This window comes from Dasypus novemcinctus, chromosome 8 (genome assembly GCF_030445035.2).
Source record: "Dasypus novemcinctus isolate mDasNov1 chromosome 8, mDasNov1.1.hap2, whole genome shotgun sequence".
In the NCBI taxonomy this organism is placed as follows: domain Eukaryota; kingdom Metazoa; phylum Chordata; class Mammalia; order Cingulata; family Dasypodidae; genus Dasypus; species Dasypus novemcinctus.
The window spans coordinates 46,846,905-46,874,045 of NC_080680.1; the positions used below are offsets into that span (position 1 = coordinate 46,846,905).

The window sequence follows — 27,141 nt, forward strand, 5'->3', positions numbered from 1 at the left end:
GAAAAGTTATAAATTGCCAAAGTCAGAAATACAAGAGGGGTTATCATAGAGACTCACAGAGATCCTAAAGACATTTAAAGAATGATGAGGGAATACGATGAGCAACTTTATGCCAATAAATCAACAACTTGAACAATTGACACAGTGAACAAATTTCCTGAAAGACAGAGCCAAAATAAACTCAAGACAACATAGAAAATTTAAATAGAACTAACACTTTATAAAAACTGAATTTAATATTAAAAACCCGAGTCCAGATGGTGAATTTTATAAAATAAGAAAGAAATATCAATCATACAAAGATTCTTAAGAAATTAGAGGATGGAACACTTCCCAATTATTTTATGATGTTCCATGACCCTAAAACTAGAAGCAGACAGATAAGAAAAAACGATAAACCAGCGTCCCTTATGAATACTGACACATTTAAAACTCCTTAACTCTTAGCAATAAGATCGAAAAATATATAAAACAGATAATATATCATGACAAATTCCTCAGATTTTACCTGAGGAATGCAAGATTGGTTTAAGTTCCAAAAAAAAAAAAAAAAAGAAATTCACCATATTGGTAGAATAAACAAAAATCCCAACACTAACATCATACATAATGGTGACACGCTGAATGCTTTTCTCCAGGAATTGGAAAAGGAAAGGGATGTCAACTTGTACTGGAGATCCTAGGCAGTAAGATTTGGAGGGGGAAAAAAAAGAAAGGACATCATATTGGAAAGGAAGAAATAAAACCATCTTTACTCACAGGTGACATGGCCATTTATGTAGAAAATCCTAAGCAAGCCACAAAAAAGCTAAGTAATTTACAGTATTGAGGAATGGCTAATACCCAAAAATTAACTTTTTCTATGTACTAGCAACAATTAGAAAGTGAAATTTTTAAAAATACCTTTTACAACAGTATTACAAATAAAATACTCAGGGATACATTTAACAATATACTGCAAGACTGAACAACAAAAACTATAAAATATTGCTGAAATTAAAGAAGGTCTAAAAAAATCCATGTTCTTGGGTCAGAAAGCTCAATTCTCCATGAGTTGATCTATAGATTCAAAGCAAACCTAATAAGAATTCCAGAAAGCTTTTGTAAAAATTTACAAGCTGATTCTAAAATTTATGTGGAAATACAAACAAAAATAGCCAATACAATTTTGAAAAAGAACAAAATTGAAGGACTTACACTACCTGATATCAAGCTTTAATAAAATTTTATAGTAACTGAGATAGTGTGGTTTTGGCCTATGAATAAACATATTGGGAAATGGATGTGGCTCAAGTGGTTGAGAGCCTGCTTCCCAAATGGAAGATCCCAAGTTCAGTTCCCAGTGCCTCCTAAAACACAAAAACAAAAAAACAAGCAAACAAATGAAAAACCCAACTCATGGGAGCTGATGTGGCTCAGTGGTTGAGTGCCAGCTTCCCACATACAAGGTCCTGGTACCTCAATTTAAAAAAAAATTTTTTTAAATAGATGTATGGATTAACGAAACAGAAGAGAGAGAGACCAGAAATAAACCCACTCACATATATGGTAAATTAACTTTTGACAAGTGTGCCAAGGTGACTGCAGGAAAGAATAGTCTTTACAATAAATCTATTGGAACAACTGGATAGCCTATTTTCACCATACACAAAAATGAACTCAAAATGGATCATAGGCCTAGCATAAGAGTGAACACTATAAAACCTCTAGAAAACATGGAAGACCTTTACAACCTTGGGGAAGGCAAAGATTTTTTACACATAAGACACAAAATCACAAATCATAAGAAGAAAAAAAATTAAATTTCTTCAAAATTAAAATTTTCTGCTCTTCTAAAACAGTTAAGAAAATGAAAGAACAAGTCATGGAGTGGGAGAAAATACTTGCATATATCTGATAAAGGACTTCTATCTGAATATATATAAAGACTTTTTACAATTCACTAATAAAACTAAGCAGTCAATTAAAAATGGAAAATATATTTGAACAGACACGTCATAAAAGAAGATATATAAATGGTCAGAAGAATATGAAAAGAAGCTCAATATCATTCGTTTTCAGGTAACTGCAAACTAAAATTACAGAGAGAGAACACAACACACCTACTGGAATGGCTAAAATTTATAAAGATTGAAAATTCTAAATTTTCACAAAGGTGTGAAACAACTGAAACTCCCATACATTACTGGTAGGACAACCACTTTGGAAAACAATTTGAAAATTTCTTACAAAGTTAAAACTTACCATATGCTACAGAATTGCCACTCCAAGATAAATAAGCATGTATATCCAAACTAAAAGTTATACATGAGTGTTCATAACAGCTTTATTCCTTAATATAATGTGATACTATGCAGAAACAAAAAGGAACAAACTACTATTTCATGGAATGATGTAGATATACCTCAAAAACATTACGCTAAATGAAATTAGCCAGATTCCACTTACATAAAATTCTTGAAAAAGAAAGACATGTATAGTGACAGTGGTTGCCTACAGCCAAGATCGACAGCAAAGAGGCGTGAGGAACTTTTTGGAGTGAGGAAAATACATCTTGATTGTGGGGATGGTAGTTACACAGATGTGCTCATTTGTCAAAATTCATCAAACTATTCACTTAAAGTGGGTATATCTTATTGCATATAAATTATATCTCAATAAAATCATTTTTAAAATTGAGAATGCAAGGTTATACTTGTATTTTTTGCAAGCCATTAAACCAAATTGTAGATAACTTCAGATAAAATTTATTTTGAAGAATTTTGGAGTAGCTCAAAGAACTGAATAAAAGTTTAAAAAAAATCAGACCTCAAAAAATCTTAAACAGCATACACTAGGAATTAATAGCAAATCTCTTCAGACTATTGCTGTAAGAATGATTTAGTTCTAACTCTTTCATCAGAATTCCAGAAAGAACAACTGAAAATGGGAGGATTGCATCCAGCATCCAGGTGGAATCTGAGCCTCCTCTTGACATAAAGGTGCAATGGACACAACCAATCCAGTGTCCACATAGAAGAGGTGGCATTGGATTGGGAAAAGTGGACATAATGGACAAAGGGTATGGGGAAAGGCAGGAAGAGATGAGAGGTGGAGGCGTCTTCGGGACATGGAGCTGCCCTGGATGGTGCTTCAGAGGTAATCACTGGACATTGTAAATCCTCAGAGGGCCTACATGATGGAATAGAGGAGAGTATGGGCCGTGATGTGAACCAATGTATATGAGGTGCAGAGGTGCCCAAAGATGTACTTACCAAATCCAATGGATGTGTCATGATGATGGGAACGAGTGTTGTTGGGGGGGGGGGGAGAGGGGGGGTGGGGGGGTGGGGTTGAATGGGACCTCACATATATATTTTTAATGTAATACTATTACAAAGTCAATAAAAAATAAAAAAATTAAAAAAAAAATAAAAAATAAAAAATAAAAAAAAAAAAAAAAAAAAAAAAAAAAAAAAAAGAATTCCAGAAAGAATCTGATTACCTAGATTGGATCAAGAACTTCATCTTTGTCAGAGGAAGACAGCCTTTTGATTAGCAATCCAATCAAAATTACATGGGTATAAAAGTAGCTCCCAAAGGAAAATCAAAGTAGTTTCACATATTGGTCAGGGGAAAACAAAAGATATATATTGTGGTAATGCCCAATATCCACACACATCATGCCTGATATAGATAAAATTTCACAAACGCGGTAGCTATTTCATGCCGTAAAATTTTTATCAGGAAAAATTTTAATTCTTTCAGCAGCTTGGTCAGTAAAACATATATAAGGTGCAGCTTCAGCTTTCAATTTTGTTTTTCTAACCACAATAGTCATGAGTTATATAAAAGTCTTGTTATCTTTCTTTCTTAACCATTCGATGAGAAAACTGTAGGAACCCTGAACAAAAAAAAAAAGCCATCCTTGTTTTCTATAAAGCTCAAAATCTACTAGTGGATACAGTTAAATAAGCAATATTAAAACTTTGTGAGAGGGCTATGATGAGGTAAGTGCAACATCTATAGGAACACATACAGGGGATGCAATGCAAGGTACTGTTCTAGAAGACTTGTGCTTTTTAATACAAAAAATACATATGTGCTTCACTCTCCCAACCCCAGGGAAGATTTAAAAAAAGAATAACTGGTCTGAAGTCAAGAACTTACAGGGTCAGACAGCTCTTCACTACAAGTGTACTGGGAACTGCTCATTTCTAGTCTAGATCACTCATCCCTGGAGATGTCCTCAGCAATCACAAAACATCTTCAGTCTATCAGAGGGTTTAATGTTCAAACTCTAGAATGCTCTAATCCAAATACTCTCTGCACACAACTATGTATAACTTCAACAATATTTGGTTATTTAGTCATCATTGATTATTTTTCCATATACGGGTGCTTGGAGAACCATGTGATCAAATAGCAGGGTTAAACCTCTTGGAGCAATCATAGTGCTCTTTCTTCACCTAAATATCATTCACAACACATTATTGCAGGTACCCATTACCAATCATTTGAAGGTTCCATCTAAGATGAAATCCATTTGCCATCTTTGCCTAAACCAATTCAAGATCACTTTCTGAAACACTGTCAGGTGCTTTATCATTCAAGCATTTCCAAGAAAACAGAAATTGTTTCTCTTTACTAGAGAGAATATAAGAAATTGGTTAGACTAGAGGACTGAAAAGGCAAGGTAGAACAGTGAGGTAACAGAGATAAAAACTTTAGGAAGCAGCTACTATGCCTGAAAAAAAACAAAGAAGTTGAGGTTATCCAAATCAAAAGCTTGGAGTAAAGGCCGTCATGGAGTTGGGCCCAGCCTTCTGAGGAAAGGGTACTGCCAAGCTAGTCTTGCACCTCAGGAGCTTGGAGGAGATGGGTCTCGGATCTTTGAGAAGGAAGCACCAGCCAACTGGTGTTGGTATCTCTGAGGGAAGGCACTGACACAGGTTCTGGGAGTTGAGAATAAAACTGGAAACTGACATTACAGTGTGCAGAATTACTGCTGAGGTGAAGAGGAGAAGAATGGAGAGCAAAAGTGGAAAGAGCCTCCCTTTAGTACCCCTTACTGTCAGAACCTAACAGGAAGCTAGCTAGTAAAGAATAAGTATGGTTTACAGAATCCAAGTCCGGGCATCACAAAACAGTGAAGAACAGGAGATTTGGGACTGAGAGCCTATAGATGAATAACCAACATATATGCCAAACAAAACAAAGTAGAGATCAAAAAAATGAATTCCAAACAAAAATGTATGGATAATTTCTGCTCATGAGTTTATTGACATATTAAGAGTACTGGGAAAGATATAGGATTAAAATCTTAATCTTCAGCTCTATCAGTAATTATCAAGTAACAACATTAAAGAGCCTTAACAAGTTGCTTAATGTCAAGGTTTCTCAGCTTTCACTCATTTTTTCCCACTTGCTTTAAGGATTCCATAAGATAAATCTGTGTTCTATCCAAACATACAAAATCATTGTCTGCGTTATTTTAAATATCAAAAGGCAGACAATAAGCCAAAAAGCAAATTAAATACAACCTAACTTAAAATTATTAAAGTGTATAGGGGAAGCAGACTTGGCTCAATGGATAGAGCATTCACCTACCACATGGGAGGTCCACGGTTCAAACCCAGGGCCTCCCTGACCCGTGTGGAGCTGGCCCACATGCAGTGCTAATGTGCGCCAAGGAGTGCCCTGCCACGCAGGGGTGTCCCCCACATAGGGGAGCCCCACGCGCAAGGAGTGTAACCCATAAGGAAAGCCGCCCAGCACGAAGAAAGTTCACTCTGCCCAGGAGTGGCGTCACACACACACAGAGCTGACATAGCAAGATGGCACAACAAAAAGAGACACAGATTCCCTGTGCCACTGACAAGAATAGAAGCGGACACAGAAGAACACATGGCAAATGGACACAGAGAACAGACAACTGGGGATGGGTGGGGATGGGTGGAGATGGGTGGGGAGGGGGAAGGGGAGAGAAATAAATAAAAATAACTCTTAAAAAAAAATAAAGTGTATAGGAAGTATACACCTATGCAAATAAACACACTTGATTATTCTTGTAATTATCAAATTTGGATCTTGATATGTATATATCAAAAGCTAGTAGGACAAACTATTTTTATTCTTAAAGTACAAATAAAGACCTATATATTATTCAAACTGGCCTAAGTGCATCACTGTATTTTGGCCTAAACATGGGCCATTCTCAATTAATAGTACATTTTCATCTAACTCCTAGCAGACATAATTTGTCATCTTATTTCTAAACAGTGGCTCCTTATATTTACAAAGATGACTGAAAGTAGACTGCATTTTGGAACAAATAAAAATTTTCAAAACATTTATTTCCAAACTGGAAGTATATATAATGTAGGTATATATAGAAATGAACCTTTGTTCTAAGAAATAACCAAGCCAAATAGAAATTTTAAAATTTAATTGAAAGTTACAGCAGGTATTTGGGAAGCAAACTACAGGAAGATTTTAACTGATGCTTGCCCACTAATTTATGGATGGAAAGTGACAATAATATTCTTTGGATTGAGTTCTTCTATAATTCGTGGCATGGAAATTATTACACATGTGAACACAAAGTAGAAAAAACTCACCAAAATTTAGCATCATAATTTCTATACTGAGTTGATATATGCAAGCACAAAAATAGCAGGATTTCAACAACATTCATATAGCGGTTCTTGAAATTTAGTGTACTTTAGAATAGCCTAGAAAGCCTGTAAAAAACATAGATTTCTGGGTCCCATACCCAGAGTTTCTAATTCATTAGGTCTGGGGTGGGGCATTAGATTGCATTTCTCATGAGGTCCCAGCTGACGCTGATGCTGCTGGTTCCGTCTAGGACCACACTTCGAGAACCACTGCTCGAGACTTCAGAGCAATATTGAGAATTATGTGTTGATTCACATTATGTCAGTACCTTCGAAGTAAAGGCAAGCTATCTTGGAGAAATTTTACAACTATCCCTAAAGATATTCACTGAACACTCTTTAAGGCCTCAAGAGAAATTGTGAAGAGAATCTGACCAGTTACTATAATAAAATTCAAGGAACTTAAAGTGTATCTCCAATTACAGCACAAGAACTCTTATCACAGTTGGTAGTTGGTTAGTTATTTTTAAGTTGGTGGGACAGATGTATTGGCATACTGGAGTAAGCCTAATAGCCTTGGGCATCAATCTGTTTGTTTATACAGATGGAATGCAGAACATCCCATAATCTATTTAAATTAAGCTTAAGAAAGTTTCTACCATAATGATGAGAAATAACAGGTAATTCAAAGATGTCTGCAACTCCAATAATATCGTCAAATGTGAAATATATTAAAAATAAGGGAAAAAATAAAGATCACCAAAGAAAATACTAAGATTCCTATGGTCACCACATTGTAAAGTACTTGCAAGTACATTCAGATACAGTAGACAGTAAAGAATCTATAAGCACAATTACCAAAAAGGTAAAAAGTAAAATAAATACATTAAACTTTTATTAAGTTAGTATAATTCCTATGATGTTTATATAACTCAGTCACAATTGCTGGGTTTTTTCCCTTTACGTTTTTAAAATCGATATACGGAATGCATGCAATGCTAAGTTCTCTTTTTGTACATCCTTTAAGACAACACTTTTCTGAATATCCTCTGCGTTTTCTTTGGTGATGATTCCCCCAAAACAAATTGTGTAAGGTTTTAATTTTGTTTGTATTTTTCTTCTCAAATTCCACAATCTCATGAATATATGAATTGATATCATGTAATGAAGAAAATTCTCTTTTCTTAGCAGGTGGCAAGTTGGCTTTTTTAGACTGATATTCTGGCAGTGACTGCATCTCCACAATATTTGTTTTTTTCAGAAAGGCAGTAGTAGAGACTGTTGAGAAAAAGAAAAAATCCTCCTTTATTAAAATCCTCTTTAGATGAAAATTAAATCTTAATACTAGAATACTAAAATAAGCTAATTATTGAAAAAAAACAAGAAATCACATTTTAAATAAATAGAAAGAATGGTTATTCAAAAACAATATTTGCTTTTAACCAAAGTGGTTATAGGTATAGGTAGCATTTTTTATGTAAAAAAGACTTAGAAACCTTTGCACATTATTTTGTATTAATATTTTTATTGAGATATAATTCACATGTCATAAAATTTAGCATTTTATAGTGTACAATTCAAAAAGTTCTGGTATTTTCACAACATTGTGCAATTATCACTACTAATTCCAGAACATTGCTATCAACCCAAAAGAGAAACATTGTCTCCATTAGCACTCTCTCTCATTTCCCCCTCCCTCTATCCCCTGACAAACACTAATCTACTTTCTGGCTCTATGGACCTGTCTATTCTGGACATACCATAAAAATGGAATCATACTATATGTGGACTTGTGAGTTAGACTTCCTTCACATTGCATAAAAATACTTTCAAGGTTCAACCATACTGTAGTGTGTAACAGTACTTCATTCCTTTTTATGTCTAAATAATATTCCATTGTATGTGTATATCACATTTTGTTTATTCATTCATCAGTTGATAGGCATTTAGGTTGTTGCTACTTTTTGACTAGTACAAATAATACTCTGCAATAAACAAATTTTCTGTGAATATATGTTTTCAATTCTTTTAGATATACAGCTAGGAGTAAAAGTGCTGGATCATATGGTAATTTTATGTTTAACTTTTTGAGGAACCATCAAAATGTTTTCCATTGTGTCTGCATCATTTTACATTTCCACCACTGATGTACAAGGGCTTTAATTTCTTTACATCCTGTTCAGCATTTGTTATTCTCCACTTTTTGATTATAGCCATCCTAGTGGGTGTGAAATGGTATCTCATTATAGTTTTCATTTGCATTTCCCTACTGACTACTGATTGAACATCTTTTTATGTTTTTATTGGCCATTTGTGTATCATCTTTGCTGAAATGTCTGTTCAAATCCTTTGCCCCTTTTTAAATTGGGTTGTCTTATTAAGTACATTTCATAATTAAATGGTTATAAAAGTTTTGTTTTTCACTGAAATATTAAAAAAATGGAGTAATGGTGATATGCTCAGGGTAAAATGAATTGATTGTTAGTCTGTTTGCTCTTAACTAATTCAGTTATTACTGGAAAGAAAGTAACTCCAGATGGTAATTATTTGGAGGCTTGTTGGACTTCCATCATGGTCCTTGCCCAACTACAGTCCCTTCTGGGAGAGCATATTTGTCTAGAGCCTCTGCTGTGGTGCTAGAGCTTCTAGGCAGCCATGTTCTGAACCATGTGACTCCAGCTCTACCGTCGTAGTCAAATAGACCGGAGGTAAGCCCCTGACACTAACAAAACCAATCTAGTATAGTGACCAGCAATCCAAGATATGTGAAAATACTGAATTGGCCTAATCAGTTTCCTTCTTTTGAAATTACATCTAAGACATGAGAAAACAAGGAGTTAGTGAAAACCAAAAGTGAAAGAGTTATATGAGGCTTATCATGACAAGCTAAAGTCAAAGTAACACACATATAGAGAGGACCAAATATTCAGAGAGAGACAGGAAGAGAGAAGGTTTTTTTTAAAGCACTGATGTAATTTGTAAGGCTTTCCAGCTCAACTGGTTATTTAAAAAGATTAACCAAATAGATAGAACTATAGGCAGATTAATCAAGAAAAAAGAAAACGAAAATGAACAAAATACAATAGGAAAAAAGGAAATAACTACTGATACAACCAAAATATTTTATAAACAATGGGTGCTTATACATTTAAAATATTGATGAAATGGATGAATTCCTGAAAAAGCACAAGAGGCTAAAATTGGCACATGGAGACACATAAAACTTAAACATACCAACAATATTCAAAGAAATTTCTTGGGTAGTCATTGTGATGACCTTCAAAAAACAAAGACATAAATAAGCTTTATTTTTTATTACAAGCTTTATTTTTACAGCAGTTTTAGATAAACAGAAAAATTGCTCAGAAAGTACAGAGAATTCCCATACGCACCCTCCTACCCAAATTCTAACAAAAACAGGCAAAATATACAAAAAGGAAACTTTCAAGAAGAGGAAACATAAAGGGTAACATACATATAAAAGAGGTACTCAAACCAGATGATATTATTACAAAAGTGAAATGTTACTTCATGTCTACCACATTGGTACAAGGTTAAAACTGCATAATGGTAATTATTGGCATTGATAAGAGGACACAGAAATCTTCATGTACTGTTGGGGCAACTATAAATTAGTGTAGCCATTCTGGAGAGCAATCTGGTACAAATCAAGCAAATAAAGCATACATACACTTCATGACACAGCAATTCCACCCCTGAGTATATATTCCAGAAAAATTCCTACACAGGTGGATAAGGTGGATACTGTAGTGTTAATGACAGTGGCAGGGAGTTGGAGTGATATAGGTTATCACCAAGAGATGAAATATACAAAATATGGAGAATGCACAATATTACAATACAGCAGTTAGAAGTAAAGGACTAAATGTTCACAAAGCAACAAAAAAATACAGATCTTAAATACCATTTAGATATATTTAAAAATAATGCACAGGGTACAACAAAGACTTTACAAAAGCATACACAAATCAAATTATACATAATAAACACATAGGAGTGGCTCTCTGTTGGGAGAAGAATGGAAGTAGAGAATTGGAATGTATGGTGAAAATAAAGAATTATTGGGAGTTCCAGGAAAATGGCATCTGAGTAGGCAAGCAGGGCTCAACTCTCACAAAAACAATGGAGAAAGGGCCAAAAGTCTCTGAGGGAGATGCTTTGCAGGTCAGCAGACCAGGACAATGCTGTGCAACCTTCAGGAGGATGAGGGACAGAGATAACCCAAAACAACAAACATGAGTTACTAAACACCCCAGTGGATGGGAAGGGCACCCATACCCACCCTCAAGATGTTAAACCAGATAAAACCCCTGGCTCACTGCAGCCACATGAGGGGAACAGACATCTTCCTCCCTGTCAGTTGTTATGGAAAGAAGGAGGGTACATTGGAATGCAGAGAGTTGTATCTTTTCAGTGATTTTGGCTGTGAGTCTACTTTGAATCACAGCTCTGGCTAGACCAGAAATACTAGAAAGTGGAAGTTGAAAGAAACATCTCCCAAGAAAGGTTTGCCAAAAGATCCATCTGCTGGCTAACCAGGAAACTGCAAGGAGAAAAAATTGCTTCTAGGTCTCTCTTAACCCAAACTCCTGGGAGAAAATCTACACCCCATTAGTGAGTCCCTGGCCAAATTTGATGACTTAACCTGGGCAATTTTAAAGACACAGAATGAACTAAAAATCAAATAAGAGTCATTAAAAAAAAAAACTCACTAGGCTAGAGAGAGAAATTGACCATCAGAGTAAATTCACCAACATATTCAGAGGCCTTGATATCAGCAAAACATTATAAGTCATTCTAGGAAACATGAAGAGATGGCCCAGCCAAAGGAACAAACCAAAAATCCTGCTAAGATATAAGATTTAAGAAACCTAATCAATGATAATCACACAAAGCTCATAACTCAATTCAAAGAATTGAAGGAAAATATGATTAAAGAGATACTAGTTATTAAGAAGACACTGGATGAGCATAAAGAGTAATTTGAAAGCCTACAAAGGAAAGTAACAGAGCTTATGGGAACGAAAGACAAAATGGATGAGATTTAAAATACATTAGAGGCACACATAGGAGCAGATTTGACTTCCTTGAAGACAGAATTGGTGATTGTGAAGACAGAGCAATTGAAATGGAAAAGATAGAAAATCAGAAAGAGAAAAGAATGCAAGAAAAGGAACAGGGTCTCAGGGAATTGAAAGGCAATGCAAAATACAGAAACATATGTGTTATCAGTGTCCCAGGAGAAGAAGAGAATGGAAAAGGGGCAGAAAGAATATTTGAGGAAATAAGGACTGAAAATTTTCCAACCCTTCTGAAAGATATAAATATCAATATCCAAGGAGGAAAACAAACCACAAACAGAATAAATCCAAAGAGACCTATTCCAAGACACCTACAATTAAAAATGACAAATATCAGAAATAAAGAGAGGATTCTGGAAGCAGCAAGAAAAGCAAAGAATCACATACAAGAGAACCACAATAAAATTAAGTGATGACCTCTCATCAGAAACCATGGAGGTGAGAAGAAGGCTGTATAATGTATTTAAGGTACTGAGAGAGAAAAATTGCCAGCCAAGAATTTTATATCAAGCAAAATTGTCATCAAAAATGAGGGAGAGGGAAGAGGCTGTGGCTCAATCAATTGGGCTCCTGTATACCATACAGGAGGTCCTGGGTTTGCATCCCAGGGCCTCTTTGTGAGGGCAGGTTCACCTGCACGCTGTGGAGAGCTGCTGGCCTGGGTGCTGCAGAGTGCCGCCCGGCCCACAAGCACTGCAGAGTGCTGACTCAGCGAGGTGATGCAACAACAACAACAACAACAACAACAACAAAAAGGGGAGACAAGCAAAAACACAGAAGAGCAGCGAATGAACACAGAGAGCAGACAACAAGCAAGTGGCAAGGTGGGCGGATTAAAATAAAAATAAAATACAGACACAGAAGAATGCACAGTGAATGGACAAGGAGAGCAGACAACAAGCAAAAAGCCACAAAGTGGGGGTGGGAGGGATTAAAAAAAATGAGGGAGAGTTTAACTCTTCACAGACAAACAAAAATTGAGAGAGTAAGTTACCAAAAGACCAGAATTACAAGAGATAATAAAGGGAGTGCTGCAGCCTGAATGGAAAAACAAGGACTAGACACTTGGAGAAGAGTGTAGAAATGAAGATTAGTAGGAATGGTAAATTAAATGGTAAAAAGACAATAGTAAGGTATGACAATGGAAAGCCAAAGGACAAAATGGACAAAGTAAGTAATACCTTAAGTAATAACATTGAATGTTAATGGCTTGAATTTCCCAATCAAAAGACATAGACTGATAGAATGGATAAAAAAATATATAAGCTATCTATATGATGTCTACAAGAGACTCACCTCAGATGTAAAGACACAACCAGGCTGAAAGTGAAAAGTCAGAAAAAGATATTCCATGAAAATAGTAACAAAAAAAGAGATGGAGTAGCAATACTGATATCAGACAAAATATGCTTTAAATACAAAACTGTTACAAGGGATGAAGAAAGTATATATTAATAAAAGGGGCAATTCACCAAGAAGAAATAACTATAATAAATATTTAGGCACCTAACCTGGGTGCCCCAAGATACATAAGGCACACACTGGCAAAACTGAAGGGAGAAATAGATGTCTCTACAATGACAGGTGGAGACTTCAATATACCACTCTCTGTATTGGATAGAACATCTGGACAGAGGATAAATAAATAAACAGAGAACTTGAATAATATAATAAATGAACTCGACCTAAAAGACATTTACAGAACATTATACCCCAAACAGCAGGATATACATTCTTTTCAAGTGCTCATGGATCCTTCTCCAGGATAGGCCATGTAAGGGGTGTATTAGTCAACCAAAGGGGTGCTGATACAAAGTACCAGAAATCTGCTGACTTTTATAAAGGGTATTTAATTGAGCTATTAGCTTACAGTCACAAGGCCATAAAGAGTAAGTTACTTCCCTCACCAAAGTTTGTTGCCATGTGTTGGAGGAAGATGGCTGCCAGTCCCTGCCTTCCTCTTTCTCTTAGGGCTCCATGGTCTCAGCTCCTTCTGATCTTAGCATAAGCAAACTAGCATAAGGCTCATCTCTTTCACTGGGGCCCATTTCTTTCCAGGCTTTCTCAGCTGTTCAGCACTCTGGTCTCCTCAGCTGCAAACTATCAAGCAAATGGCTTGGCTCTCTCCCCTGGACTCCAGCATCCAAAACTAAACTCTCTATGTTCTCTTTCTTCATGTATTTACTTCCCTATCTTTGACTGAGCATCCGTTTTTATAGCCACAAAGGGGAGGGAGCAGGGACTCAAACCGAGTCACCCTAATCTTGAATTAATAAAGTAAAAGTGAAACCTCTGAATCTAATACAATCTAATATACCCAGAGGAACAAACCAGTTTACAAACACAATCCATTATCTCTTTTTGGAATTCAGAAATAATATCAAATTCTCACACTGGGTCACAAGACAGGCCTCAATAAATTTTAAAAGACTGAAATTATACAAAACACTTCCTCTGATCATAACAGAACAAAGTTGGAAATCAATAATGGACAGAAAAAGAGAAAATTAATAAATATATGGAGATTAAATAACACACTCTTAAATAATCAGTAGGTCAAACAAGACAATGCACAACAATTCAGTAAATATCATAAGACAAATGAAAATGAAAACACAGCATATCAAAACCTATAGAACACCACAAAGGTGTTCTGAGATGGAAATTTATAGTCCTCAGTGCTTATATTAAAAAGAAGAAAGAGCAAAATTAAAGCTCTAACTGCACACTTGGAGGAACTAGAAAAAGAACAGCAAACTAATCCCAAACCAAGTTGATGGAAAGAAACAGTAAAGATCATAGCAGAAATAAATGAAATCAAGAACAAAAACAAAACAAAACAAAACAAAATAGAGCATCACAAAACCAAAAGATGTTTCTTTGAGGAGATCAACAAAATTGGTAAATCTAGCTAGACTGACAAAGAAAAAAGAGAGAAGATGAAAAGAAATAAAATCAGAAATGAGAGCAGGTACACTACCACTGATCCCACAGAAATAAGAGAGATCTAAGAGGATACTATGAACAATTGTATGCCAAAAAACTAGACAATGTAGAGGAGATGGACAAATTCCTAGGAACACATGAATAACCTACACTGACCCTAGAAGAAATAGAAGACCTCAACAAACCAATCACAAGTAAAGAGATTGAAACAGTCATAAAAAATCTTCTAAAAATGAAAAGCCCAGGACTTTTCATGGGTGAATTCTACCAATCATTCAGAGATGATCTACCACCAGTTTTGCTCAAGCTCTTCCAAAAACCTGAACAGAACGCTATCAAACTCATTCTATGCAGCCAATTTCACCCTAATACCAACATCAGATAGAGACACAATGAAAAAAACAAAATTACAAGCAATATCTCTATTGAATATAGTTGCAAAAAGCCTCAACAAAATACTTGCAAACCGAATCCAAAAGCACATTAAGAGAATGCTACACCGGCGGTGGACTTGGCTCAGTGGTTAGGGCATCCGTTTATCACATGGGAGGTCTGCGGCTCAAACCCCAGGCCTCCTTGGCCCATGTGGAGCTGGCCCATGCACAGTGCTGATGCGTGCAAGGAGTGCCCTGACACGCAGGGGTGTCCCCCGCATAGGGGAGCCCCATGCGCAATGAGTGTGCCCCATAAGAAGAGCCGCCCAGTGCGAAAGAAAGTGCAGCCTACCCAGGAATGTGTGCTGCACACACGCTGACACAACAAGACAACACAACAAAAAGAAACACAGATTCCCATGCCGCTGACAACAACAGAAGCGGACAAAGAAGACACAGCAAATAGACACAGAGAACAGACAATGTGTGTGGGGGGGAGGGAGAAATAAATTAAATAAATAAATCTTTAAATAAAAAAAAAGAATGCTACACCACGACTAAGTTGGTTTTATCCCAGGTATGTAAGGATGGCTCAACACAAGGAAATCAATTAGTGTAATAAACCACATTAATAAATTGAAGAAGAAAAATCACATGATCTTCTCGACTGATGCAGTAAAGGCATTTGGCAAAATATAGCATCCTTTCTTGGTAACACTCCAATAGATAGGAATAGAAGGAGGTTTTCTCAAATATAGTAAAATGCATATATAAAAAATATACAGCTAGCATAGTACTCAACAGTGAAAAACTGAAAGCTTTCCAACTGAGATCAGGAACAAGGATGCCACTGTCACCACTATTATTCACTATTGTGCTTGAAGTTCTAGCTAGAGCAATTAGGCTAGATTAAAAAAAAGGGAGGGGGCACCAAAATAGGAAAGGAAGAAGTAAAACTTTCACTATTCACTGACACGATCCTGTAACTAGAAAATCCTGAAAAATCCACAACAAAGCTACTAGAACTAACAGACTAGTTAAGCAAAGTGGCAGGCAACAAGACTAATACACAAAGAGAAAAAAATTCTGTTCATATCAGCCACTAAAAGAATCAGATATTTGGAATAAATTTAAACAAGGACATAAAGAATCTGTATTCAGAAAACTACAAAACATTGCTAAAAGAAACTAAAGAAGACTTAAAGAAAGTTATGATATTCCATGTTCATTGACTGGAAGACTAAATATCGATAAGATGTCAATTCTACCAAAACTGATTTACAGATTCAATGCAATCCCAATAAAAATCCCAAAAACCTTTTTTTGAGAAATTGAAAGCTCATTACCAAATTTATTTGGAAGGGTAAGAGGCTCCAAACAGCTAACAATGTCTTTTAAAAAGAACAAATGTGGAGAACTCACACTTCCTGACTTTATTTATTTATTTTTAAAGATTTATTTTATTTATTTAATCCCCCCCCCCCCCCCCCCGGTTGTCTGTTCTCTGTGTCTATTTGCTGCGTCTTGTTTCTTTGTCCGCTTGTTGTCGTTGGCAGCACGAGAAGTGTGGGCGGCGCCATTCCTGGGCAGGCTGCACTTTCTTTCGCGCTCGGCAGCTCTCCTTACCGGCGCACTCCTTGTGCGTGGGGCTCCCCTACGCGGGGGACACCCCCGCGTGGCTCGGCACTCCTTGCGCGCATCAGCACTGCGCATGGGCCAGCTCCACACAGGCCAAGGAGGCCTGGGGTTTGAACTGCGGACCTCCCATGTGGTAGATGGACGCCCTAACCACTGGGCCAAGTCCGTTTCCCACTTCCTGACTTTAAAGCATATTATTTTTCCCCTCCCCCTCTCCTGCCCTGCTGTTTTTGCTGTCTGTGTCCATTTGCTGTGTGATCTTCTGTATCTATTCCTTTTTTTTTTTTTTGCCTTCCCTTCTCATCTTTCCCCTCTGGGATGCACCAGGATTCCATCCTGGGGACTTCTGATGTGGAGAGAGGTTCCCTGTCAATTGTGCCACCTCAGTTCCTGGTCTCTGCTGTGCTTCACTTTGACTCTCCCCTTCATCTCTCTTTTGTTGCATCATCATCTTGCTGCGTGACTCACTTGTGCGGGCATTGGCTCACCGTGCAGGCACTCAGCTTGTTGCATGGGCACTCAGCTCACAATGCAGGCACTTGGTTCACCACACAGGCACTTGGCTTACCATGTAGGCACTCACAAGGACACTCAGCTCACCACGTGGGTACTCGGCTCACTACGCAGGCACTCAGCTCACCATGCAGGCACTCACATGGGCACTTGGTTCACTGTGTGGGCACTCAGCTTGCTACATGGGCACCCATGTGGGCACTTGGCTTGCCATGCAGGCACCCACATGAGCACTTGACTCACCACGTGGGCACTTGGCTCACCGCACAGGCATGCTTTCTCTTCTTTTTCACCAGGAGGCCCCAGGGATCGAACCCAGGTTCTCCCATTTGGTAGGTGGAGGCTCTATCACCTGAGCCACATCCACTTCCCTAAAGCATATTATTTAGAAACAGTGGTAAAAACAGCATGTAATGGCATAAAGACAGACAGACTGACCAATGGAACAGAATTGATAACTCAGAAATATACCCTCATAGCTACAGTCAAATGATTTTTAACAAGGCTGTTAAGCACTTCCAGCTGGACCAGAACAGTCTATTCAATAAATGGTGCTGGGAGAACTGGATATCCATATCCAAATGAAAGAATGAGGTCCCCTACCTAACATTATATACAAAAATTAACTCAAAATGGATCAAGGACCTAAATAAAAAAGCTACAAACTTAAAAGTCCTAGAAGAAAATGTAGGAAAACATCTTCAAGATCTTTTTTTTTTTAAGATTTATTTATTTATTTATTTATTTCTCTCCCCTTCCTCCCCACCCCCGCCCCAGTTGTCTGTTCTCTGTGTCTATTTGCTGTGTCGTCTTCTTTATCTGCTTCTGTTGTGCTCAGCGGCACAGGAATCTGTGTTTCTTTTTGTTGCATCATCTTGTTGATGTCAGCTCTCTGTGTGTGCGGTGCCATTCCTGGGCAGGCTGCACTTTCTTTCATGCTGGGCAGCTCTCCTTATGGGATGCACTCCTTGCACATGGGGCTACCCTATGTGGGGGACACCCCTGCGTGGCATGGCACTCCTTGCACACATCAGCACTGTGCATGGGCCAGCTCCACACGGGTCAAGGAGGTGCGGGTTTTAAACCGGGCCTCCTTGCACCCAAAGCACTAGCAACAAGAGAAAAAATAGATAAATGGGACCTCATCAAAATTAAACATTCTTGCACCTCAAAGAATTTTGTCAAAAGGGTGAAAATGCAGCCAACACAAAGGGAGAAAATATTTGGAATTACATATCTGAATTGAAAGCAGGGACCCAAGGAGATGTATGCACACCAATGTTCATAGCAGCATTATTCACTATTGACAAAATACGTAAACAACCCAAGTGTCCATCAATGGAAGAATGGATAAGCAAAATGTGGTATATATATACAACTGAATTTACTAAGCTGTAAGGAGGAATGAAATATTGGCACGAGACAACATGGATGAATCTCAAAGACCTTACTTGCTGTGAAGTAAGCCAGTCACTAAAGAACAGATACTGCGTGAGCTCACTGATATGACCTAATCATATTGAGCAGACTCATAGAGATAGAGTCTGAAATACAGGTTACCAGGAGACAAAAAGGGAGTAGAGAGTAGTAAGTTGATGCTTAATCTGGGTGAACTTATGATCAGATAAAGGGGGGTGATTGGGCAGTGGATGGGCATGATAACGGTGCAGGGATGTGAGTGGGGTTGACAGTGCTGGAGTGTGAAAGTGAGCAGGGTTGAGGGGGTGGGCTGGACTATCCATGGAACTCAGAAGAGAGCTGGAGGAAAAAACAGGTGAACTCTGGGCAGGTGGAGTTCTGTGGTTGAAAATACAATTGTGGGAATGTTCTTTTGGAAAATATGGCAGGGGACGGTCACTGGTACAGGGTGTTGGTGGTGTGGAAAACAGTACACCTGGTGTATGCGTCTATGAAATATCAATGTGTTCATCTTGTCATAGGGTGTTATCTCAGTGGGTATTGACCCACACAATAAACAATGAAATATTAAACTCCATTTCTGGGTAGTCCTGCTATGTTCTCAAATAGAGGAGCAAGAATCTCTTGAGTACATAGGCAGTGCCTAGTAAAAGAAAACAGACCAATATGTCAAGCCCTCAATATTAATGCACGTAACTATGCACCTTATTCTTGTATAATTGGAACTTACTGGTTACCTTAGGTTCTGAGTATAGGGGAAGGAAAGAATAGGTGGAACACAGGGCATTTTTAGGGCATTGGAATTGTTCTGCATGATTTTGCAATGACAGGTACAGGTCATTATACATTTTGTCAAAACCTATAAAAGTTTACAGTACAAAATGTAATACATAATGTAAACTATTGACCATGGTTAGTATCAATGCTTCAATATTGGCTCATCAATTGTAAAAAATGTACCACATTAATGAAAGATGTTGTTAATGGAGGAAAATGTGAGAGGGAGAGAGAGTGGAGTATATGGGAATCCCCTATATTTTTGATGTGACTTTTCTGTAACCTAAGACTTCTTTGAAAATATATTTTTTTAAAAAGACACTGGGGGAACACACCAAAGAAATAGTAAATGTACATAAAAATAAAATAAAAGATTTTACAGTGATGAAAGGCACAATGAAGAAAATGTTTTGGCTTTGTTTACTGGGAAGTTTAGGATTGCATAAAAGTTACAACTATGGGGAAACGGACTTTGGCCCAGTGGTTAGGGCGTCCATCTACCACATGGGAGGCCCGCGGTCAAGCCCCGGGCCTCCTTGACCCGCGTGGAGCTGACCCATGCGCAGTGCTGATGCGCACAAGGAGTGCCCTGCCACGCAGGGGTGTCCCCCGCGTAGGGGAGCCCCACGCGCAAGGAGTGCACCCATAAGGAGAGCCACCCAGCGCGAAGGAGGGAGCAGCCTGCCGAGGAATGGTGCCGCCCACACTTCCCGTGCCGCTGACGACAACAGAAGCGGACAAAGAAACAAGACGCAGCAAAAAGACACAGAAAACAGACAACCGGGGGAGGGGAGGGGAATTAAAATAAATAAAAATAAATCTTAAAAAAAAAAAAAAAAGTTACAACTATGGCAGAGGAAAATCACTGGTGGAGGACGTGAGTGGTAGAGGGATGTGTGGGGAAGGGTGTGCCTGGAGCATGCCTCTATGGAATTTAGATGTGTTCATGTGGTCATGGAGTGTTATCTCCGTGGGTGGAAACCTACAAAAGAACCATCAAAATATTGGATTTCCATCCTGGAGAGTCCTGCTATTTTACATTCTCCAATAGAGTGGCAAGGATCTCTAGAGTACACAGGCAGTTCCTAATAAAAAAATAAAGAAACCAGTATGCCAAGTCCTTGATATTAATGCTTGTACTTATGAAAATTATTCATATAAAAATCAAAACTTAGCCTAATAATATCTATTACTTAATAGTTACCCCCTGAAAACTTCAGCATATAAACTAACTACTTCCCCACCCCACCCCCAGGGTGGGACATGACTCCTGGGTATAAGCCTCCTTGGCACTGAGGGATTATGACCAAGCATCAACTAGTGATTTATTTGGAGAAGGACCTTGACCATAATGGGGAAATTTTAAATACAAAAGAGTCTTTTTTCGAAGTGAGTCAGAAGTCAGTCCAAAGGTTATTCTTATGCACATCTCAGGAGGATCTCACTAACTGCCATAGTAAACTAAGCCTCAAACAGGGGTGCTCCTGAGGGCTCTAGAAACTTCTGGACACTACAGACAAGGCACACAGCCTAATGAAATCAGCACCCTATCAGTGGGTCTTGCCTTGGAATATATGTTATCCTATTTTCCCAATTTAACAGAATTAGACTCATCTATAATTTCCCTACACGTGACTCTTCTACCCCTTTTATTTGAAACTATAATTAGCACTATACTCATTAAATAAATGTCCCAGAAACTTAAATATTTGGTCTGTTCCTATGCCAGTTAAACCTTGAATCTCAGCAGAGCTGCATGTAGTCAACAACTACTCTCTAGTTCACTGAACTCTCCTTGGACAAAGTCCATCCCAAAAAACAACAGTATCTACAACTGTAGGCAAGACAGTTCCTTCCATTCCCCGTAAGATCTAAACCCTCTCTCAGTATGAAGCAGAGTGGGCATCACCATCATCAAGTCATCAAGACTGAGGAATGAACAAACATAAGGGGGGAATGCAACCATGGACAAAGCAGACTTACTATTATTGTAGCAATGGAAGGACGTGTAACATTGATATAAATATAGTGGTTACCAGAAGTTCTGAGGGAAGAGGGAGGAAAGAATAGGTGGAACATGGGGCATTTGGAGGCACTGGAATTGTTCTACATGGTTTCACAATGACGATACAGGGGCCATTATATATTTTGTCAAAACCTATAAAATTGTACAGTGCAAAAATGAAACCATAATGTAAAGTATTACATTACATTATGGTTAGTAGCAATGCTTCGATATTTGTTCACCAATTATAACAAATGTTTCACACTAATATAAGATGTTATTAATAGGGGAAAATATGAGAGGGGGAGGGGATGGCATATGTGGGAATACCCTATATATATATATTTTTTAAGATTTTTTAAAAATTTCTGTCCCCTTCTCCACCCCCCACCCCCAGTTGTCTGCTCTCTGTGTCCATTCGCTGTGTGTTCTTCTGCGTCCGCTTGTATTCTTGTCAGTAGAACGAGGAATCTGCGTCTCTTTTTGTTGGGTCATCTTGTTCCGTCAGCTCTCCGTGTGTGCGATGCCACTCCTGGGCAGGCTGTGCTTTTTTCACACTGGGCGGCTCTCCTTACGGGGCACACTCCTTGTGCGTGGGGCTCCCTTATGCAGGGGACATCCCTGCATGGCACGGCACTCCTTGCATGTATCAGCACTGTGCATGGGCCAGCTCATCACACAGGTCAGGAGGCCCTGGGTTTGAACCCTGGACCTCCCATGTGGTAGGTGGATGCTCTGTCCATTGATCCAAATTGGCTTCCCCCTATATTTTCAATGTAACTTTTCTGTAGTCTAAAACTTCTTTTTAAAATAAATTTTTAAAAAAATTGGAAAACTACAGGTGTTGGAGAGGATGTGGCAAGATAGGAACACTTATTTACTATTGGTAGGAATGCAGAATGGTACAGCCACTGTGGAGGAGTCTTTGGTGGTTCCTAAGAAAATTGAGTACACACTTGCCATGCAATACTGGGAATCTGCCAGCAATACCACTATTCAGTATATACCCAGAAGAACTGAGAGAATTGACATAAACAGGCACCTGCACACTGATATTCATAGTGGTAATATTCATGATTGCCAAAAGATGGAAACAACTCAAGTGTCCATCAACCAATGAATGAATTTAAAAAACTGTGGTATATACCTATGATGGAATATTATGCAGCTGTAAGAAGAAATGAAGTTATGATGCATATGACAAGGATGAACCTGGAGGACATTATGTTAGTGAAGCAAGCCAGACACAAAAGAATAGATACTGTATTATGAACTAAATAAACTGTGTAAACTCATGGAGTTAATAATTAAAATATAGGTCTCCAGAAAATAGAATGAGGGTAGAGATGGAAAGGTGAGGGCTAATCTGTGTAGAACTGGTGAAAAGGTTGTTTGTAAATCTTTGGAAATGAATAGAAATGGTGAAAGCACATCATAGTGTTTGTAAGTAGCAGTGCTATTATATGGGTATGACAATGGTTGAAAAGAAAGTCTAAGGACATGTATATTACCAGTAGGAAAGTTAAAAAATGTAACATGATATAGCATAACATACTGAAACCTCAGGTGAAACATGAATATTGGTAATATTACATATGTGACTGTTTTAACAAAATATAAATAACAGCAAACTAAAGAGATAGAAAGAGAATAGCTGCTATGAACAGCAGGGGAAGCATGGAGATATTGAGAAGTGATGAGTTTTATTGTTTGTTTGTGTTTATTATTATTATTCTTGGAATAATGAAAATGCTCTAATAACTTAAGTGATGAATGCACAACTATGTGATTATACAAAATACCACTTATTGTACAATGTATCAATACATTTGATTTGTTGAAAATAAAAATAAATAAAAAGAACTATTGCCTTTTAAAACACTGTATAATTTAGTTACCATGTTTATTGTGTATCTTCACTATTCTGTAAGCCTCATTAGGACAAGGGGACTTCATTGTACACTATTATATCCCAAGCTCTAAGAAGAATGTCTAACAAATGATAGACACTCAAATTTTACTGAAGTACTATATAAAGAAAAGGACCCTACATGGACCAATTAAATAATTATACGTAATTATAATTTATATGTATAACAAGTACAGTTGAATGAAGACCAAGAATGGTTAATGTAATTGGATTATGGGTTAATGATTATGAAATTCTGATGTTGAAACAGTAATGATTTCAACAGCACTTATTAAGCACGGGGAAGAACCATATTTAGCCAGGATTTAGAAATATGATGAGAAAGTTATGGTGCCCCATTCTGGGTAGATCTTGGAGACATGTCCCACACTTTAGGATCCACTATCAAGAAGCACACAATTTCATATCAATAGCTCTGAAAAAAAGCATTTGTGAATATCAGCGCACTAAATCTATCTTTTCCTGCATCAGATTCAAATAAATAATCAGAAGATTAAAATTGTTGGTAACTGGCTTGATCTAACACAGATTCAATAAGAATCTGTATATGAAAGTTTAAAAATTATTAATCTATAAGAAAAAGTAACAGTTAATCTGTCCTGATAATTCCAGTGAATAATTTAGAAGGTCTAGAAAGGTATATGTTTCCAACATGGATTACTCTATAATTATACCATTTCTTTTTCATAAGAAAGAGGCTGAAAATAATTTGTATTCTTGCTAGTAAAAGCTAAATAAAAGTTAATCAAGAACTCCTGAAAGAATACAAATTATTTTCAGCCTCTTTCTTATGAAAAAGAAATGGTATAATTATAGAGTAATCCATGTTGGAAACATATACCTTTCTAGACCTTCTAAATTATTCACTGGAATTATCAGGACAGATTAACTGTTACTTTTTCTTATAGATTAATAATTTTTAAACTTTCATATACAGATTCTTATTGAAATTCTAAACCCATTTTCCTTCTTCCATATATTTAAAAATAACTATGGCTTTATTACCACCTGATATTTCCATCTTGGCAAACTGTCCTTTATATAGTTCCATAGTAACAGATTTAATGAGTATAAAAATTCTGAGATATTATAGAATATATATTTAGTTCATTCAAAATCTTGTTTCATTGCAGCTCCCCACTCACTGAATTAATGGCATTTGTTTCTTCCAGGGAGGGTGAATAACACCTAGAACAAAGGAATCATTAATCAGTTCTGACTTCAAAAGTTGATTTTTTAAATTAAGAAAATAGTCTACCAAAAAGACCTTGCTGGGAAGCAGATTTGGCTCAACGGATAGAGCATCTGCCTACCACATGGGAGGTCCAGGGTTCAAACCCAGGACCTCCTGACCTATGTGGTGAGCTCGCCCATGCGCAGTGCTGATGCATGCAAGGAGTACCCTGCCACGTAGGGGTGTCCCCCACCTAGGGGAGCTCCACGTGCAAGGATTGTGCCCCGTAAGGAGAGCCACCCTTCACAAATAAAGAGCAGCCTGCCCAGGTGTGGCGCTGCACACATGGAGAGCTAACACAGCAAGATGACACAACAAAAAGAGACACAGATTCCCGGTGCCACTGACAAGAATCCAAGCAGACACAGAAGAACACACAGTGAATGGACACAGAGAGCGGACAACGGGGTGGTGGGAGAGAAATAAATAAATGATAAATATTTTTTTAAAAATAGACCTTGCCAAGAAAAGGTATTCCAAACTCTTTTTAAAAATGAACTCAATGATCTTGGAGATATGAAGGTAAAATTTTGACTTTAGTATAGGTAGTGAGAATGTGTTTTATATATAAGAAAAATGCCCACCATAATGAAGCAGAATGAGAAGGCGCCCCCCACATCTTTAAGAGCAAAGAATAAGGAAGAAATAGAAGGAGGTGAACTAGACCCTTGCTACTCAAAAGTGTGGTTCAATGACTAGTAACATCAGCATCACCTGAGAGTGTGGTAAAAACATACGATTTGGTCAGTAGGATGGCAGAGTAGGGAGCACCCAACTCCTGTCCCCCTCACAGAAACATTGGAAAGCAACCAGAAATGGGCAGAGTGAACTTTCTCAGAAGTCTGGAAAATAGTCAAAGGTTTAAAGCAATCAAATGAATGCTGAATCAAGAAAAAGGCAACTTTAAAGTTGTAGGAAAGTTAGTTGTCCCTTTTATTAGTCATTGTCCTACTCCCTCCCCAACTTGGTGCCAATTCTGAAGACTGGGAAGTCCATCTTCGCAGTGGGGACCCTGATCTCTGGTTCTAGAGGAAGCAGAACACACTTATGTGTAAACTGATGTATGTGTCTGTTCTAACCTATTTGGTAGCTACCTAAAGTACTGACTTAAAGCACTTGTCTCTGTTTTGCCTATCTTGGAACTCACGGTGGAGATGTGGCAAGCATTACTTGAAAAAACTATAAGGAAACTATTGAACTGCAGCCTCCTAGAGTAGAAGATTACAATTGATACTTACAATTGAGCATCTAGGGCCAGCAGAAAAGATGGGGAGATTTCTCCTTGGAAAATTAGGGCATTCAGAAGCGCAATGAATATGGAGGAATTTTGAAAGCTGTGTTACAAACCCAGGGTAAAATCATCCTTGGAAAGACCTGAGAAGACCATAATCTTTCACCTTGGACTGATTGCTAAGTTCAGCGCAAGCATAACTAAGTGTTGAAGTTGAGTTCTAGCACAGAACCCATCTGCAAAGACTGGGTGGTATTTGTTTGTTTGATTGTTTTCTGTAATCTGGCTTTCAAGGAAATATCTGTCAAAACACTAGCTGAACATAAACTAAAAGGACAGAGACTTCGGTGGTCACAGATGGCAAGAAATACAATCTTTGGAAAGATCACTAACTACACTGACTACTCCAGCCTTCAACAATTAAAGAAAAACAGCAAACCCTGGAGAAGGGGTGAATCTGATTTCGCATTATCAGAGGACATGCAAATATCCAGATTTCAATGAAAAACTCACAAGGCATACAAAGAAACAAAAAAGGATAGCCCATTCAAAGGAACAAAATAAAATGACAGAAACGATTCATGAGGAAACCAAGGCATCAGAAATATGAGACAAAGATTTTAAAACAACTGCCTTAAAAATGCTCAAAGAGCTAAAAGAAAATACAGACAAAGGCCTAAAGGAAATCAGGAAAACAATAGAGGAACAAAATATAAATATTAATAAAGAGATAGAAATTATTAAAAAAGGAACCAAAAAGAAATTCTGAGCTGAAAAGCGCAATAGCCAAAATGAAAAATTCAGTAGAGGGGTCAATAGCAGATTTAAGCAGACAGAACAAAGAATCAGCAAACACACACACCATCTAGCATACCAACATACACATTATGGGAATCCCAGAAGGGGAAGAAGAGAAAAAGCAAAAGAAAGAATACTTGAAGAAATAATTGCTGAAAACTTTCCAAATTTGAAGAAAGGCATGAATATACACATTCAACAAGCTAGAAGAACTCCAAATAGGATAAACTCTAAGAAACCTACACCAAAATACATAATAATCCAATTTTTCAAAAGACAAAGAGAGAAAATTGAAAACAGCAAAAGAGAAGCAACTTGTCACATATAAAAGATCCTCAATAAGACTAACAGAATTTAATCTCATCAGAAACCACTGAGGCCAGAAGAATGTAAGGTGACATATTTAAAGTTCTGAAAGAAAAGAAAATATAAACCAAGAATTCTATATCCTGCAAACCTATGCTTCAAAAATGAGGGGAAAATTAAGATTCCAGGATTTTAAAAATGCTGAGGGAATTCATCACTACTAGACCTACAAGAAATACTAAAAGGAGTCCTTCAGGTTGAAATGAAAGAAT

The 27,141-nt window shown here is 37.5% G+C and overlaps 1 protein-coding gene across 1 annotated transcript in view; it reads right to left on the reverse strand.

Moving 5' to 3' along the window:
• Window positions 1-7,469: 7,469 nt before the first annotated feature.
• Window positions 7,470-27,141, reverse strand: part of INSL6 (insulin like 6) — a 40,394-nt gene continuing 20,722 nt past the window's right edge. The window contains exon 2 of the mRNA XM_004457421.2: window positions 7,470-7,874. Coding sequence (XP_004457478.1) covers window positions 7,483-7,874 — 392 coding nt within the window. The 3' untranslated portion in view covers window positions 7,470-7,482. The remainder of the gene's footprint in view (window positions 7,875-27,141) is intronic.